Source organism: Strix aluco, chromosome Z (assembly GCF_031877795.1).
Source record: "Strix aluco isolate bStrAlu1 chromosome Z, bStrAlu1.hap1, whole genome shotgun sequence".
In the NCBI taxonomy this organism is placed as follows: domain Eukaryota; kingdom Metazoa; phylum Chordata; class Aves; order Strigiformes; family Strigidae; genus Strix; species Strix aluco.
Window position 1 is genome coordinate 70617310 of NC_133971.1, and position 15977 is coordinate 70633286.

Genomic DNA, 15977 nt, shown 5'->3' on the forward strand with positions numbered 1-15977 from the left:
TATCTTTCTATTGAACAGGTTGGAGAGTTTATTACAAAAATCTCATTGTTGGGTCCAGCTGCCAGTGGCTGTTTCCTTGAAGCTTTTTTATGGTGTTGAATACATTGGTGCACATGGGTTTAGCATGATCTCTTTAAACAGAAGTTAATACTTGATGGAATCGATTACTAAATGTGTGTTTTTCCTGTACTGCTGGGTCAGGATAACAGCATTCCTGTGAGGCAGAAGATACTAACCTTGCTCTGTAGATTGTGTGCAGTTCACCATAACCCACATATCACACTCAGAGTTTTGCAATCAAGCAGTGAAACGAAGCAGACTTCTGCATTTTTGGTCGTGCTTTCAGGGCCATGACCATTGAAGTGTGAGTGTTGCCAACCCTACGAGCTGCAGGACCCGTGTGTTGATTCTCTTTCTGTGCCATTCACATACCAGATGCCTCAAGCATCTGTCCCCTGCAGTGTGTAGGAATGAGACTCTCTTTGGTCAAAAAAAGGATGCTTCTGGGGTTTCCACGCTGCTGTTATTTTAGGGGGGGCAGGGGGAAGGGGGGGCGGGGCTCCTCTCATCCTCATCTTCATTCTCATCTTCATCCTCACCTTCATCCTCACCCTCACCCTCACCCTTACCTTCACCCTCACCCTCACCCTCACCCTCACCCTCATCCTCACCCTCACCCTCACCCTCACCCTCACCCTCACCCTCACCCTCACCCTCATCCCCATCCCCATCCCCATCCCCGCCTTCCCCCAGCCCGGCGGGGAGAGGGGGCGAGAGCGGGGTACCCTCCGCTCCGGACTCTCACCGCCCTCGGACACGCCCCCGGACACGCCCCCCGCCCCCCCCCCCCTCCCCTTCATCCCGGACTAGTGACGGCGGCGGCGGCGGCGGGCGCTCCACTCTCCCGTCGCCGCCAACATGACGGACCGCTCCGCCTTCGACACCAATGTCATCACCATGACCCGCTTCGTGATGGAGGAAGGCAGGCGGGCGAAAGGCACCGGGGAGTTCACGCAGCTCCTCAACTCCCTCTGCACGGCCATCAAAGCCATCTCCACCGCCGTCCGGAAGGCGGGCATCGCCAACCTGTGAGTCCCGGGGTGGCGGGGCGGGGGGAGCGCCGGTACCATCCGCGCCTCCACGCATCCCTGCGCGTCCAGGGGACCCTGCCGCCTCCGCGGTGGTGGGGGTGGGGGGTGTCACCCCAAAGGCCTGCGGGTGGATTGCATCCACACCCCCTCCCCTTGCACAGAGCTGTAACTCACTCCTTTAGCACCTTGGACTCTTGATTTTCTCAGGTGAAATGGGTCCTATGACTTTTTAATAATATAAGGCATGCAGTCTTGGACAGATGTCTGCAGCTGATAGACCTTCATGCAAACCTTCAGCAGGTTTGTGTGCCATGGACTAGAAGTCCAAACAAACAGACTGAAAGACAAAGCCTGTCAAGCGATGGCTGAATTATTGCTCATTGTAGTCAGTATCTTAATATCAAAGCACCGTTTTACGTTATGAGGCTTTTAATCAAATTCAGTGTGGTTTTCTTCATATCGCATCATAGCAACTTGAGTTTCTCTGTGAAGCTTTGGATGGTTAAGACTTTTAGAAAGGGCACTGGTTAGGAACAGTGGTGTCTGTAGTCAGTGGGGAGTTGCTCTGGAGATGCACCAGAAGGAAATTAGAGCTCTTGAAATGTTAAATAACTGAAACCGGTTGTAGGTAACTAATCCCCTGAAGTATTTTACGTATTGTGGATGAGCCAAATTGGGTTCTGATCAGGGCTTTAGACATGGGCTGCTTCATTACTTAATGGAAAATGTAGCAGAAAATGTGCCTCTACAAACCATGTAGCAGAAAACAGAAAAAGCAAAAGACATTTGGCAATACAGGGTAACATTTATTACAAAATGTATCAGAGAGCTGAAAAATGTGGTGACTGTAGTTAATAAGCAGAGGCAACTGCAATAGAGAATAAAAATCCTCCACTTCCTGTATGTTTGAAATACTCTTCTCTGTTTTGACTTCAGACTTTATATAACTGTGGTAGTTTTTTAATCACTATGTGCTAGGCCTTTCATGTGCCTCCTATGTCTATCAGTAAAAATCAGGGTTTCCCATCGGTGACCTGATTTGCAACAGCCTAAGGCCCCATTCCTTATGTAGGCATGTATGTCCATTGACAGCTGCCCACAGGTTCAATACCTGTGCTGATAGCCTTACCTTATGCTCCCCTACAATGGTTTGACTCTCCACCAGTGCTGGGGTAGCCAGCTTCAGACTTGTGAGCCTCCTTGAGCAGTGCATCTCCCATTGTGGGACTGCATTTTGTAACCAGTGGTGGGATTTTGCTGGGCTATCAGGGAATGTGAACAAGTAGGGATCGCTGGGGCCCATTTCTGAGGGTCATCCTCAGGCTCAGCTGTATGCTCAGTGCTTCCCAGCAGTGGAGGTGCAGAACAGTTGGGGAGGCCACTCCCTTCCCAGCTGCGGGCTCTGCGCAGGGCACTCTGCCATCCCCTCCGAGAAGTCCCCAACAGACAAGGTGTGAGAGCTGTAGCTGCTGGCCATATGGAGTTATTGCTCTGAGGATGAGGACTTGTGCCTCTGCTTGCAAGTGCACTGTTCAAAGTACATTGTTTTCTAAAAGCACTTCCACACTTCCAGAAAAATATTCAGGCCACTGTAACAGGGAGAAGGAGAAAGACAGAGAATTATGCCAGATGTTTTTCTTTGTCTCATGCATTAAACTGAAGAAATGCTGTACATTCCTAAAGTAGTGTGTTCAGTGTTGTTACAAAAAAACTGAAACACCAGTATTCAGCCTAATCAATGAATCGTAGCTGAAGTATGCAAGAGTCATCTGAATATGTGCAGAGCTGGCTATTGTTTTTCTCTTCTAAGAGCTAAACTTCCCCTCTCTGTTTTGAATGTTTTCGAAATCACCTATCTCAAAGTCTCCTGGTACTTCCTGATGCCAGATGGTTTGATTCTGATTAGCTCACAGGGTATTATTTGTATTCTGTATTTATATTTCTGAGTTTTATTCCCAAGGAGATGTTTACTACCTAAAGTCAAAACTGAAAACATTGAACCATAAAAATGTTGATTTACCTGTGAGCAAAGTGTTTCTAGTGCAATTTGTATATCATGTTGCTAACCAGTAGCAAATTACATACAGAAGTTATAGTGTAACTAGTGTCATTAGTTTGTTGTTACTTTTTAGGTATGAGTTTCTATTGAAGTCTCAGCTTTTAGGGTATGCAGCTATAATATTGGAACCTAGGATTCAGGTCAGTATTCAGGTCTTAAAGTTAAGAGCTGATTAAATAACCAGATTATTGTAATTCAGCCTTCACAGCCTGCTCTGTCTATGTTTGCTATAGTTTAAGGACCATTGAAAGGCGATTCCTTGGTTTGTGTTCCTCATGTTCAGTGTCTTCTAGATTTGCCACCACATCTAATGTTAGCAGGTCTCACCAAGAATCCACTGGACAGTAAATAAAAACCAGGCTTAAGAGAGCTGAGATATCATCAGAAAGTGCTGTTTGTCTTACAACATGCTTTACAAGCACAAGGTTGCCAGAAACAGGGCACTTCAGAAGATGTAGTGCCCCGTTCTCATGAAATGCTCTCTCTTGCCATTGCTCTAGCTATGGAATTGCTGGGTCTACCAATGTGACAGGAGATCAAGTAAAGAAGTTGGACATCCTGTCCAATGACCTGGTGATTAACATGCTCAAGTCATCCTTCAGCACATGTGTTATCGTGTCGGAAGAAAACAAAGATGCTGTGATAGTGGAAGCTGAAAAACAGGTTAGTAGCTTTAAAGGTTCTCCCCGCTTGATTTCAAATCAGCCTTTACAGGTGTATTGCTTCAGATTTGAGAAACTGAAACTGAGCTAAAAATTTCAGAAAACATGTACTTTTCTATACTGGTGAATGAAGGGGTAAGGCTCAGGTGAAGAGAGTGTCAGTCAACATTTGTCCTTTCTGTTATTTCTGCTCTTGAGACTGACGCTTGTTTTTTGTGGTTTTTTTCCTCTATTGTTCCTCCCCACATTCTGTTTTTCCCAGCTTTTCCTAATTGTGAAGGAAACTAATTTCTTGTTTATCCTATCTGATCTCTGGAACTATGCTCTGAGTCAGTCAAGCCCTTTCATAAAGTATCTTTCTCAGGAGGACACTGAGGAGCTCTTCTGTGCAGACCAAATCTCAAATTCTTTCGTTCATGTAAATTGTCCTTGAAGCCCATGAAAGGCTTTAGCAACAATAATAAAAAAAAATTTACTCATTTATTACTTATTATTATTTATATTCAGAAGTCTGCATGCACTTGTTGAGTGATCATTCCTTTTTCCTAGGTAATATTTTGGTGTGATCATATAAAAATCTGAGTAAAAATTTAGCAAAAACAAACAACTAAAACATAATTCAGAAAGTATAATAATGTTTGCTTTGTCAAAGCAGTTCTCTCTTTCTCTCCCTGATGAGAAATCTTGAAAACTGATTTTACAGGCATTGGATGAACAAAGATTGCTTTAGACCTGAACAAATATAATTATAGTTTTAGATCCTCAAAGATCACTGAGGGAGGCTCAGTGATGGGATGCTTTTCTAAAGTAAATGTGAGCTAATATGGTGTTTTTATCAGAATTCCTACCCAGAATTCCTACCTGCAGAGTAGAGCACTGTTCGACTTAAATAAGTTTCTGGCATGCAGAGCGAAATCAAACAAAAAGTGAATAAACACTTACTGTTGTTACGTGTTAAAATGACTGTGGATAACATAAGGGGAAGCCTAGCTATTTAGAAGGTACAGTTGATTCAGCTGTTTCCTCAGTACTGGCAATTTCCTGTACCTACAGGAATCCTTAATATGACAATAGGCAGGGACCATTCTTTTTCTGGGTGGGGAAAAACCCAAAAACCAGGATAAGACCACAGACTTGCTAAGGTAATTTCTGACCATCTGTTCATTCAGAGCACAGATAAAGTGAAATGTGTAGTTTATGAATGTCAGGTGTTAAAGGCCTTTTTAGTGTCTCTAATTTTACCTCTGCATGAAAAGGGTTGATCTTCTTAATTTGTTTTTTTCCTTATAATTCAGAAAGCCATTTTGTTAGAGACGAGAAAGTGTAACCTAAATGGTAGATATTACAGGACCAGCCTTAATTCAGTAGATGAAGTTAAACTAATAATTAAAATGTGTATATATATATATTTAATTAAAAATTGTGTAGGAAAACTTCACCTTTCCCATGTCATCATCTGTTACTTACTTTCCCAACTTCTACTGTGGCACAGATCACACAGTTGTAATCAAGAATGAAATCTGGGCGAAAGCATTTCTAACATTTGAATTCACTTCCTTCATAAGCTATAAAAGTTTATATTGCTTTGAAAGTCTGTAAGAAAATTTACCTACTGAGGTACTTTTATTTGGGGGAAGTGGGTAAATAATGTCACTAATCTAGTTGCTCCCTCTTTTATATTTTCTAGGGTAAATACATAGTCTGCATAGACCCTCTAGATGGCTCATCAAACATTGACTGTCTTGTTTCCATTGGGACCATCTTTGCCATCTATAGAAAGGTAAAATGCCTTCATGTAGGACAGGAAAAGCTATCGTTGTGCACAATTTGATGAATTATAATTGCATGTGAAGACTTAATAAAGTGTAACTAAACTGAAAGAATCTTTCAGAACCAGCTTTAAGTTAAATCCACTATTTTACAGACACCCGTATAAAACATTTGTGAGGGATTTGCACTAGTCTCATAGAAAATGAGACACCTATATGTGCACGCCTGACTGATATTTAGCCAGCTAAAGGAACTACCCCTTACAAACAAATCATGTCTTAGATTTCATGAATATTTGTGTTGAGACAAATACCACGTGGCTGTCAACAACCTGGGGAATTGCTTTTAGTTTTGTTGTTCTCTGTACTAATAGTCCTGTTAGCCTGAGGACAGGCTTCAAACACAAACCTGAGCTGAAACATGGCATGTGCATTTGAAGTGTTTAATTCACTGTGAAAGGCAGAAACCTTGTCTGAAGGAGCTTGAAATACCAGACTTACATGTCACAAGATGTAGGAAAAAGTAAGTCAGATAAAACACACCCAGCTGTCCATTTTAATAATCTTTTGTATGTTGTCATACATGCCAAAATAACTATTTTCAACTTCATTTTTGTATGAAGCAAAAGAAAAAATAATCCGAAGTACTTTTGATCAGCTGTGAATGCCGTGAGTCATTTTCATTGTTTGCTTTTCAACTGTGCCTTGGAGTTTTTCTCCGAGCTGTGTTCATCATCACCTGTGTACAAGGAGGTACACAGCTCTCTATTATCTCCTTAATCCTTTCCTGTTTCCTGCATTCCAACTAGGTTTATACAAGACCATTTCTAGATCAGTGTGTTTGTCTCCTCCATATAATTTGTATTAGTGCATCCAGTAAGAATCTCAGTTGTGGATCATGGAAGCATTTGTGCCACCTCATGCATGGATATGGAGTAGAAGACTGTTCCTTTCACAGAGACCCCAGTTATGTATCAGCTACAGAAATAAGCAAAGCTGACTATGTTCCTTCTTATTCTAGATGTCCCCTGATGAACCTTCTGGTAAAGATGCTTTACAACCTGGGCGTAATCTTGTGGCAGCGGGTTATGCTCTCTATGGGAGTGCCACAATGTTGGTACTGGCTACTTCCGCTGGAGGTGTCAACTGTTTCATGCTGGATCCGGTGAGAATGTGTTCTGTTTCTTTGTTCATTAAGGATAACAAGATACTGTCTCTAAGTACTGTTTGTCCGCAGAAAAATCAAACAAAGGAGTGATTTTCAAGCTAACGTGGATAAAAGAAATACACTTTATAACCCATTGGCAATAAGGTCAAGAGATTTTTACATTCTGTCTGCCCACTGCAGCAGTGCTATGTGTGATTCAACAATGGGAAGACAGCCGAGTCAGTGAAGCAAATATACAGAATGCGCCAAATTGCCAAGTCATCTGATATTTAAAATGTGCTGTTTTCTGCAATGCAGAATGCCCTTTAAGACTTTTCTTTTCCTTAATGATAGGACCTTAGTAAACCAGAGAAGCAGAAATATTTAACCTTCTTCTGTGTTTTCAGATCCCACCATGATGTGTAAAAGAGTAAGTGACATGTTTGGGTGCATTTGATGTTCTAGCATGCGTTGGCCATATGAGTTTTAAAATAGAAGTCATATTGACCATAGCAGAAAGTAGTTTGCTTTAGTGATCCTTTTTTTGTTATCAGTTAGTCAGGCTGTGTCACTTGGCAGTGTTAAATTTTTAGAAGCTGCAGTCATCAAGCAGCAGGTAATATAACTGTGTGCTCCCTATAAGTAACAGCTTAAGTAGCTGCATGTATTTTTGTCTATATTTAGATAGCAGATTTAACTTTGAGCACACATGATATTTTGTTTATTTTTAGCACTAACTTGGAAATTTACTTTAGTGAAAACTAAACAGACCAGCCCTTCCTTATAGAGATTGACTCTCTTGACTCCAGGCATCCAGTTAGCCCAAGCTAAGATGAACTGGAATATCTACAGCTACTTGAACATGATTATGCATTGCTTCAACCAGCACTCTCAGTTCCAAACTCGTCAGAGCTGTACTTTCATTGTAAGTCTAGCAAAAGAGTGGAGAGCTAAATAAATCTACAGGCAACAGCATTTTTTTGCATGAAAAAGTGATAGAGAGCTGGCAATGGTAGTATGAAGAAGCTTGCATGACCCCAGGATTCATGCTCTGTCTGTGTTTTATGGATAAGCAAAACACTTCGCATCTAAATTGCAAATTCCACTTTTTTTGTAGCTACTGAGTTATTAAAGAAAGTGGCAGCAGTAGTAAATTTCTCATAAATTGTGTGTATGATTGGTTTTTGCCCTGGTTTGTAAATAAATGAGCAATTAACGTTCACAAATTGTTTTTCTTTCTTACTGTTAGGCAATTGGAGAATTCATTTTGGTGGATAGGGATGTGAAAATCAAAAAGAAGGGAAATATCTACAGTCTTAATGAAGGCTATGCTAAATACTTCGATTCTGCAGTCACAGAGTATCTTAAAAAGAAGAAATTCCCTGAGGTAAAAGAACCTGTTTCAGAGAAACTTTCAGATGACAAGAAACACTCAATTTCCAACTCTATGATCAATCACTGTCTCATGCACTGTTCAGAGCTTGTTTTCCTTTCTTGTGTATTTAAAATGTATCTTCATGTAGGACTGATAGTTAGAGCAATGGTTGATGTGACCAGATATTTCACCATCCTTCAGTACTGCATTGCACCTCTTTTTTTTTCTTTTTTTTGTTCCCCTTTCTTTCTTTTTTCTTTTTAATCTTCCTTCCTGTCTGGGCACCTGAGTAATGGTGCTGGAGGCAAAACTGGGAATTTGGTAGTCAACTAGAGAGGAGGTCTCATCTGGTGATGAAGAAATTTGATTGGCATGTGTGTTAGATTGCTGCTTCCTCACTGTAGCGTCTGAGTAGATGGAGAGCCAAGGGGGGATGGCAGTGGGTCATTGCTCAGTGCTCACACAAGCTAGATCCTGAAGAGGCGTCTCACTTGAAAAGCTAGTGTAGTTTCAGGGTTCACTTTGTGGTGCTGGTGTCAGGAGGCCTGAAGCTCTAAGGACTGCCCATAAAAGTCATGCCTGTTCTCACACCTTACGTCTGTCATCACTGAAGTTATTACATTCACAATGGAGTGTAAGCATTTGCTATTGTTAAGTCTTTGTGTCCCTTCTTGACTTCCTGATCTTGCTCTGAACAAAGACTGGTGCTTTCACCTGGCATCTTGCCAGGCTTAAGGTGTTGTTTATTTAGATGTTAAAACATACTCTCTGGAGTATAAGGAAATAATATCAGTAGTCAACTATTAACTTTTTCTTACCAAAAAAGCTGGCAAAAATGGGTAGAAGAAGTAGGAAAGATCACTACTTCTAGTCCTTGATATTTTTTACTGCTACAAAACAAAAAAGCCCAACATCAATTCCTAGCACTGGATCTTTTTGCTACTAGAAATGCAGTATATTCCAAAGGGTTAGAGCACTGATGGAGAGCATATGTGCGTTTTCTGTTGTTGGCACTGCTATTCATCTATCCTGAAATCTTCTGTCAGTCCTCTTCCTTGGATTTTCCCAATTAGAAAATGAGGAGGAAATTGAAATTTTCTCCAAAACTGCTTTGAATATTATCAATGAATCACAATATAGAGGAGTTAGATGTTAGGACCACTAAGAGAAGGGAAGAAGAAAAAAAAATATTAACCTGATGTAATTGAAAGTTACATTTATTTAAATGTCTTTCTGTAGGATGGCACTTCACCATATGGTGGGAGGTACATAGGATCTATGGTGGCTGATGTACATCGCACACTGGTGTATGGAGGAATCTTTCTGTATCCTGCAAACTCCAAAAGTCCCAAAGGAAAGGTAAATCTGAATAAGCCCAATTACAGAAAATGTTACATTATCTAGATATTTCACTACCATAGATCAGTATTTCGGCTGCAGAACATGAGTTTTATAACTTGGTACCTTGAACCTCTGGTGTGTGGGTATGGCCACTCCTTGCACCCTGTCATGAGTGACAGCAACCTGTTGTCAGACATCTGTTTTAGGGCTGCTTCTAAACTGTTTCAGCTGCATTGACTTCTCTTTAACCCCAGGTCCATTCAGATTATGGAGCATACCAAGAGGTGTGCTGTTCAGACAGGCTTCTCTGTACCATCTTAGCCCAAACCATGCTGGTCCCAACCAAGAAAAACATTACAAAGCAAAATAAACCACCCACATTACCCTGACACTCCTATTACAAGCTAGTATGTAAGAAGCCTAAATTTAGTGCATCCCTTACAAGAAGCTGTGCCAAAGTAAAAACATCTGCATCTTGTACTTGTTAACACTGCCTCATCTGGAGGAAAACGATGGGTGGCTGCCTCTGCCAGGACGATGGTCAGTCAGGGAAGATAACACAGTTACAGGCTGACAAGGGGACTGTTTATTCAGCAAAGACCTTTCATCTGTTTTGTAATTGTCTGTAAATTATTGCTTCAGGTTGCAGATAAGATGCAGTTATTCATTAGAGAAACCTAATGACACACTCAGGGCCAGTGTTTTTCTTTCTTTTCACACAGGCCTACGTGGTCTGCTGCCTTGTTAAAGGTTGTGTCTTACATACAAGCTTTATCTCTGTGTAAAGAGCACAATGCAAACATGAGCTATGGAGAAAGCACTCAATTTGGGCAAATCCAGCAGTCACTGTGTTTTGTTTGAAAGAACAGTCCACCAAATTTCATTCTTGAGTCAAAGTTTATATAAAATATGGAGTACTTTGAGTGTTGATTGGTTTTAAATCAAACACTAAATATATTTACATTTCATGATTCTCAGCATTGCCTGGGTTGACCTTTGCTATTTTGATTTTTCTCTTCTAGCTGAGACTGCTCTATGAATGTAATCCTATGGCTTTTGTTATTGAGAAGGCTGGGGGAATAGCAACAACTGGGCATCAAGCAATACTAGATATAGTGCCTGAGGATATCCACCAAAGAGTGCCTGTTGTCTTGGGATCTCCTGATGATGTGAAGGAGTACCTTGAAATAGTCAAGAAGCATTCAGCTAAGTAAAGAAAATTTGCTGGAGTCACTGTGCTGGTGGGAAGAAATGCCTTACAGCTGAACCAAAGAACACACTGCAGTGCCGCAAGACTGAATGGTCTGACCTCTGTAGCAAGATAGCCATATTTTCATAAGATTTTTTTTAAAAGTGAAATCTTGTGCAATTGCATTGTACAACGAAAAGCATTAGAAGATTGCATTAAAGGAAGCATTAAAAGTAAAAGCAAGGGAAAAATACATTTGCTTTTTCATTTATCATTTGTGATTACACAAAAGCCACTGTTTTATAAGGACATACTGTGTTCAATAACTAGGGGAAGGCTCAACTTTCTCAGACAAACTACAAACTATCACCAGAATATCTGACTCTGTCCTCTTCTAAAAATCTTGCAGGGAAGATTCCACAGCCTCTTATAGTGAGTGAACTTTCCTAGACCAGTCTTTACTTCTTTGGCAATAAATACAAACGCTAATGTGTATGCCTTCACACATTGTTTCTGGGCCCCAAAAGTTACTCACTGTACTTCAGTCTGGGCTTATTCTGACAGAGAATTAACATTTGTGAAACACATACATTAGTGTATGTTAATTCTGACACATTGTGTCAATATTGCCAGCTGGCACTCTGTCAGATCCAGTTACACAAGGAAAGAAAATTATATTTTGGAGGTGGATTTTGAATTGGATAAGGAGCATGTATAGACAGCTTGGTACCAATCTGTTGTGATAAGATGGCTAAGATTATTATTATTATTATTAATTCTGGCAAAGATATGCCAGAAATTAACCTGTTTGCTTGATAAAAAAAATGAACCTGTGTGTTGCTAGCAACCCCCACCAGGTGTTCTTTGTGTTATTTTGGGAGTGTGCATTACTATGGAAAAGGATTCTGCTGCGCAAGCAGAAGTAAGTTGCGAAGATCCCTACAAAGTATACTGACATTTAATATGCTGATTCAGAGCATGCTGCTGGGAACACGATGTTAGTGCTGGGGAGCTAGATGGGCTGCCCACCTGTCTGGGCACAGTGTATGGCCCACAAGGTTTTTTAATCAGTCTAAATCTGCAAATCTTTTACATTTCTCACTGCCAAACTCAAACTAAGGGACATGTGGATGTTGCTGTTGGGTAGACTGCCACTGAACATTCACTCAAGCCACAGTCTAGGAGCCCATGTCTATGGGTGCAATGAGCTATAAACCTGCCTGTCTAAGGATTATGCATACATCAGTGCAAATAGCCTGTATGAGCTTGGTTCTTCTGGTAAAACAAGAAGACAAGAGTGTGGGGGGGGACCTAAGGCCATGGTGCGAAGGCATGCACTATGAGGGCTCACACAAAAAGGTCTGAGGGACCCTTGTTCTGATGCAGGTTGCATTTGGGGCATTTGGAGGTATATTGGTAAACCTTGGATGGGTGCATACATGTATCTGTTCTCCAAAGTGGTAGAAGACAAGACATTCCTGGCAGGAACTGAATTGCCTAGTTTCTGCTGAAACTGCCGTTTCTGATAAGGCTTTGTTAGTGAAGACAGGGCTTTCAGGTACCTGAGCCTTTAAAGGATTGGAACAGTCCTGGAAATCTCCACCGAGCTTTCGCTCTGCCTGTGCTCTTGCTTTTTACACTGTGAAGGCCCAAGTCTGCCCCTGCACAGGATCTGACTCCTCTGTAGGCCAAACTCTGCTCTGGAGAATGAGCAGATCATGGCTTACATACTTAGCCTGATATGCACCTGCAAAATCAGGCACCCCACAAACAATGACCATGCGTTATGTTGTCTAATTTCTGATTATTTCTCCTCTGGGAGAAGGCTCAAACACATATCTCCCAGTGAGGTGCCCTTGTTGCCAGTCAGGGGGCCAGCCTGGAAGGAGGAAGTTTACTACCCTGACCTATGAGCCCTGTGCCATGATGTGGGAGAGGACTTCATGTGACCAGGCAGCGAGTGGGACAGCCGTGTGCTGGGGAGCTCCTGTGGCCCGGGTTTTTCTTCACAGGCTGCTCTTCCTTGTGCTAGGACCAATGCTGCTTCCTCTGCCTGTTCAAGTGAGCAGCCTACAACTGAGATATGGCTGTGCTCTCGCTTTTGTAAAAGAAAAAAAAAATGCAATACTTGCAGCTGTTTGTCTTTTCATTGTGATTTCAAAAGAAACAGCAAGTGTCTCTCAGTTTTGATGAGGAGTGAAGGTGTTAGAGTGGCTGGACATTCCTACCTTGCATGTTGAAACACTTCCCAAAGGAGTTGCATGTTCCTGTCATCTCGAGCATTTCCTTACTTGCTGGCTCTGGCACATGCCCCATAGCACTTTAAAAGACTCCAAGCTCACTAAATCAGCTACAGCAGGCAGCATGCTGAGATGGACTCTAAGCCTCTCTGAGGTTCTGGATGAAAGTGCCTGACTGTTGTCACGCACAACTTTTTTGGATCCTTAAGTTCTCAATTTGACCTATCCCCAGAGCCATAGTTGGTTGCAATTTTTCATTTAAATATGCTAAGCAGAGGATAGTTGGAAGTCCTTACAGCTTTTTTCTGACTTTTTCTATATGAGTTTGGACTACAGTGCCTCACTAGTCTGTTGGCACAACTTGACAGACAGCATCCACAGCAGTCATTTTTGTCTAGTTGTAGTAATTCCTCAGTTGCATTCTGCCCTCAACCTCTTCGGGAATCCCTGGGTTGCAGATATCTATTTTTAAGACATCATCCTGGCAGTAGGTAAAGGTTATAGAAGGAAAGGCAATACTGCCCTTGTTTGCTAGCTCAGTTTCCAGTGTTCTGGTTTTGCCTGGTTTTTATAGTTAGCATTTTCATATTGTGAGATAGGGGTTTTTTTTCTATCTGTATTAATAAGCCTGTATTACTTTTGAACAGCACCTCCATGTAGCCACCAGTGGGGAGAACTCTTCAGTAATCTCCTTCCAAAGCCCCCTTTCCAGAACTCACCCTGCACGTCAACGTGGGGCAGGAGGGTTGGTGTGTCACAGTGTCTGCCTTCAGCCTCGCTGCAGCACTACCTACTGCCCCACTCAGAGGCTGAACTGTGGCATTTGGCGAAAGGTCGCTGGCTCCAATTTTAGCTGGCACCATCCAAGTGACTAACATTTCAAATCAGTTAGAAAAGGTGTCACCTTTAAGGCACAGGGCTAGACTATATGCCAGTGGAATTGTGAATCACCCCTGAGAGCTCTTGTGTAATCTGTATATTAGAGGGCAAACTTTCCATGGATCTGTCAAATTGAGATGTTTGTTTATTTTTTTAACCTTTCTATGCTTTTCGAACCCATCTCACTGAGCAGTTCTCAGGCTTATAAAGAATCGTCACACACTTTTGAAACAATCTGATTTCTCCCCCCCATTAAATGGTAATTAATCAATCAGTTTAATCATTCAGGTTTTTATCATTCAGTGGGATGAGATTATTTACCAAAATAGGGTAAAGTTTTTATGCAACCCAGACTTGTGCCGTTATCCAAGTTTTATTATTTTATTTCTCTTCTTGCTCCACTGTTGGCTGCAATACCTCTGGAAAGCTTGGGTGTAGAGTCTGTGTTCTTTACATATTAGTGTAAATTAAGTTCTTGTTGAAGTAGTGTTATCTGAGCAGTAGCTCAAAGCATTATGCTTTATACATACTAAAAAGTATCCAGTACCTGTAAAAAGCATTTGGAGCTTTTTCAGTTAGAAAAAAAAAAAGAGAGATGCAAATAATGGGCTTATTAACTCTGAGAATACCCTTTGAACTACTAACTCCAAAACAAACTTTCTGTTAGAAGATGATCTGAACTTCGTCTTTTTGATCAGGGTAAAAAGATCACTTGGAATCAACAGTAAAGAATCACATCTGCATGTGATGTTTTGATAAATGTTAGAAGCCGTAGGCCAACTCCCACCCCATTTCTTATTTACTAAATTGATTGGGTATCCTGATGGTACTCTAGCTACACAGCAGAGAGATTCTACATTAAAAGCATTTTAGTACTGGTCAGGCTGTCAACTGCCATGATGACCAGATAATGTGCAGAATGTAATGACTGTACTTTAAGCTAGCAGATATGTTGCATGTATAATGTGAAACCTGTCCCCTTCTTTTATTAATAGCACTCTGTGCTATCCCAGAGCTCCTTAAGATGTTATTTTTCAGTTTTGTACAAAGTCTGGTTGAAAAAAGAAAGTCTCCTAGCCTGGAAAAAAGAGCTCTGGAGTATTTGTCCTGTGATGTAAATGCTATCATATACTTTTAACTAGATTATAGAGGTAGAAAAGAGAAAAAGACATGTTCAAGATCACTTTTTTCTTCCATCATTGCCTTAGAGGACGTAGTGCAAAATCTGCCTATTGCTCCACCAGAGGAGCTCTGCTCACCAGTCCTTCCTCCTCCTTAGAATGAGACTTGAAGAACATCCCCAAAGCTAAGCACACAGGATGCAAGTAGCACTGAACTGTGTCTTTCTACTGGTAGCTAGTGTTCAGTGCTGTCAGTTTCTAAGGCCTTTCCTTGAGACAGGTGTCAAAGTAGAAAACTTTATCATTCAAATCCCTTTACAACTCTCCAAGTAATGTATTGTTCATAGGTGAAGAGATGCTTTTAGGAAAATCCAAAGAAATGCTAAAGATTAAAAAAAGACATGCAAAGAGAAATAAAAACTCATTGCCTACAGCTGCAGTTCCTATTAACAAAAACAAAGCTAGGTATATACTTTGTTACTGAATTTTGTTTCTGTCTCCTTCTCATGATTTTAGTGCAGTAATTTGGGCTGAATGAATGATAACAATGAAACTCCATGAAACTTTATGTCTTTAACTCCAGATTTTCTTGGTTTGCTTGTAGGCTTTCCAGATCTTAAAAATAAGAGTGCTGCTAATAAGTAAAATGAAGGCTATGACATATAATTGTTCTTACTGCCTCATCTGATTGGAAAGATAGTGCTGTAATTAAAATCCGTAATTCCAATGTTCCAGATAGCATGTACCTCACTCACTGATATTCCTGTCTACCTTTACATTAGCATCATGTCACCCAAGTCTATTGCTTGTAAGGAGTTATCGGCCGTGTAATTGCAAACTTGGACATGCCTATATTTACATGGTGCACTACAATACCAAAACTGATGTAAAATTTCATTTTGTGGGTTATGACACAGACATGCTTAAATCTGATAAACTTCATTTGTAAATTATTGAAGACATAATTACTCTGTAACCAATCAAGCTACAGCTCACCAGCACTTATCATTCGTGCAAGCCCTGTAATATTACAAGTTGCCCAGACTAGGAATGAAGTCCTTAAAATGGGATTGCAGCAGACCAACAAGCAACAGAAAACATCTT

At 41.2% G+C, this 15977-nt stretch overlaps 1 protein-coding gene across 1 annotated transcript; it reads left to right on the forward strand.

Moving 5' to 3' along the window:
• The first annotated feature begins 877 nt into the window (after positions 1-877).
• LOC141918492 (fructose-1,6-bisphosphatase 1) lies at positions 878-10886 on the forward strand. Its single transcript, XM_074813045.1, has 7 exons — positions 878-1088; positions 3651-3813; positions 5500-5592; positions 6603-6746; positions 7978-8115; positions 9343-9462; positions 10467-10886. The coding sequence occupies exons 1-7, from the start codon at positions 919-921 to the stop codon at positions 10656-10658; spliced, it is 1020 nt and encodes a 339-aa protein (XP_074669146.1). The 5' UTR covers positions 878-918; the 3' UTR covers positions 10659-10886.
• Positions 10887-15977: the final 5091 nt, after the last annotated feature.

Excerpts from the sequence above, each read along its gene's own strand:
- LOC141918492 (XM_074813045.1), top strand. The coding sequence starts at position 919 with ATGACGGACCGCTCCGCCTTCGACACCAATGTCATCACCATGACCCGC. Across the intron at positions 5,593-6,602 it reads TCTTTGCCATCTATAGAAAG|ATGTCCCCTGATGAACCTTC; the intron begins GTAAAATGCCTT and ends TTCTTATTCTAG. Across the intron at positions 8,116-9,342 it reads AAAAGAAGAAATTCCCTGAG|GATGGCACTTCACCATATGG; the intron begins GTAAAAGAACCT and ends GTCTTTCTGTAG.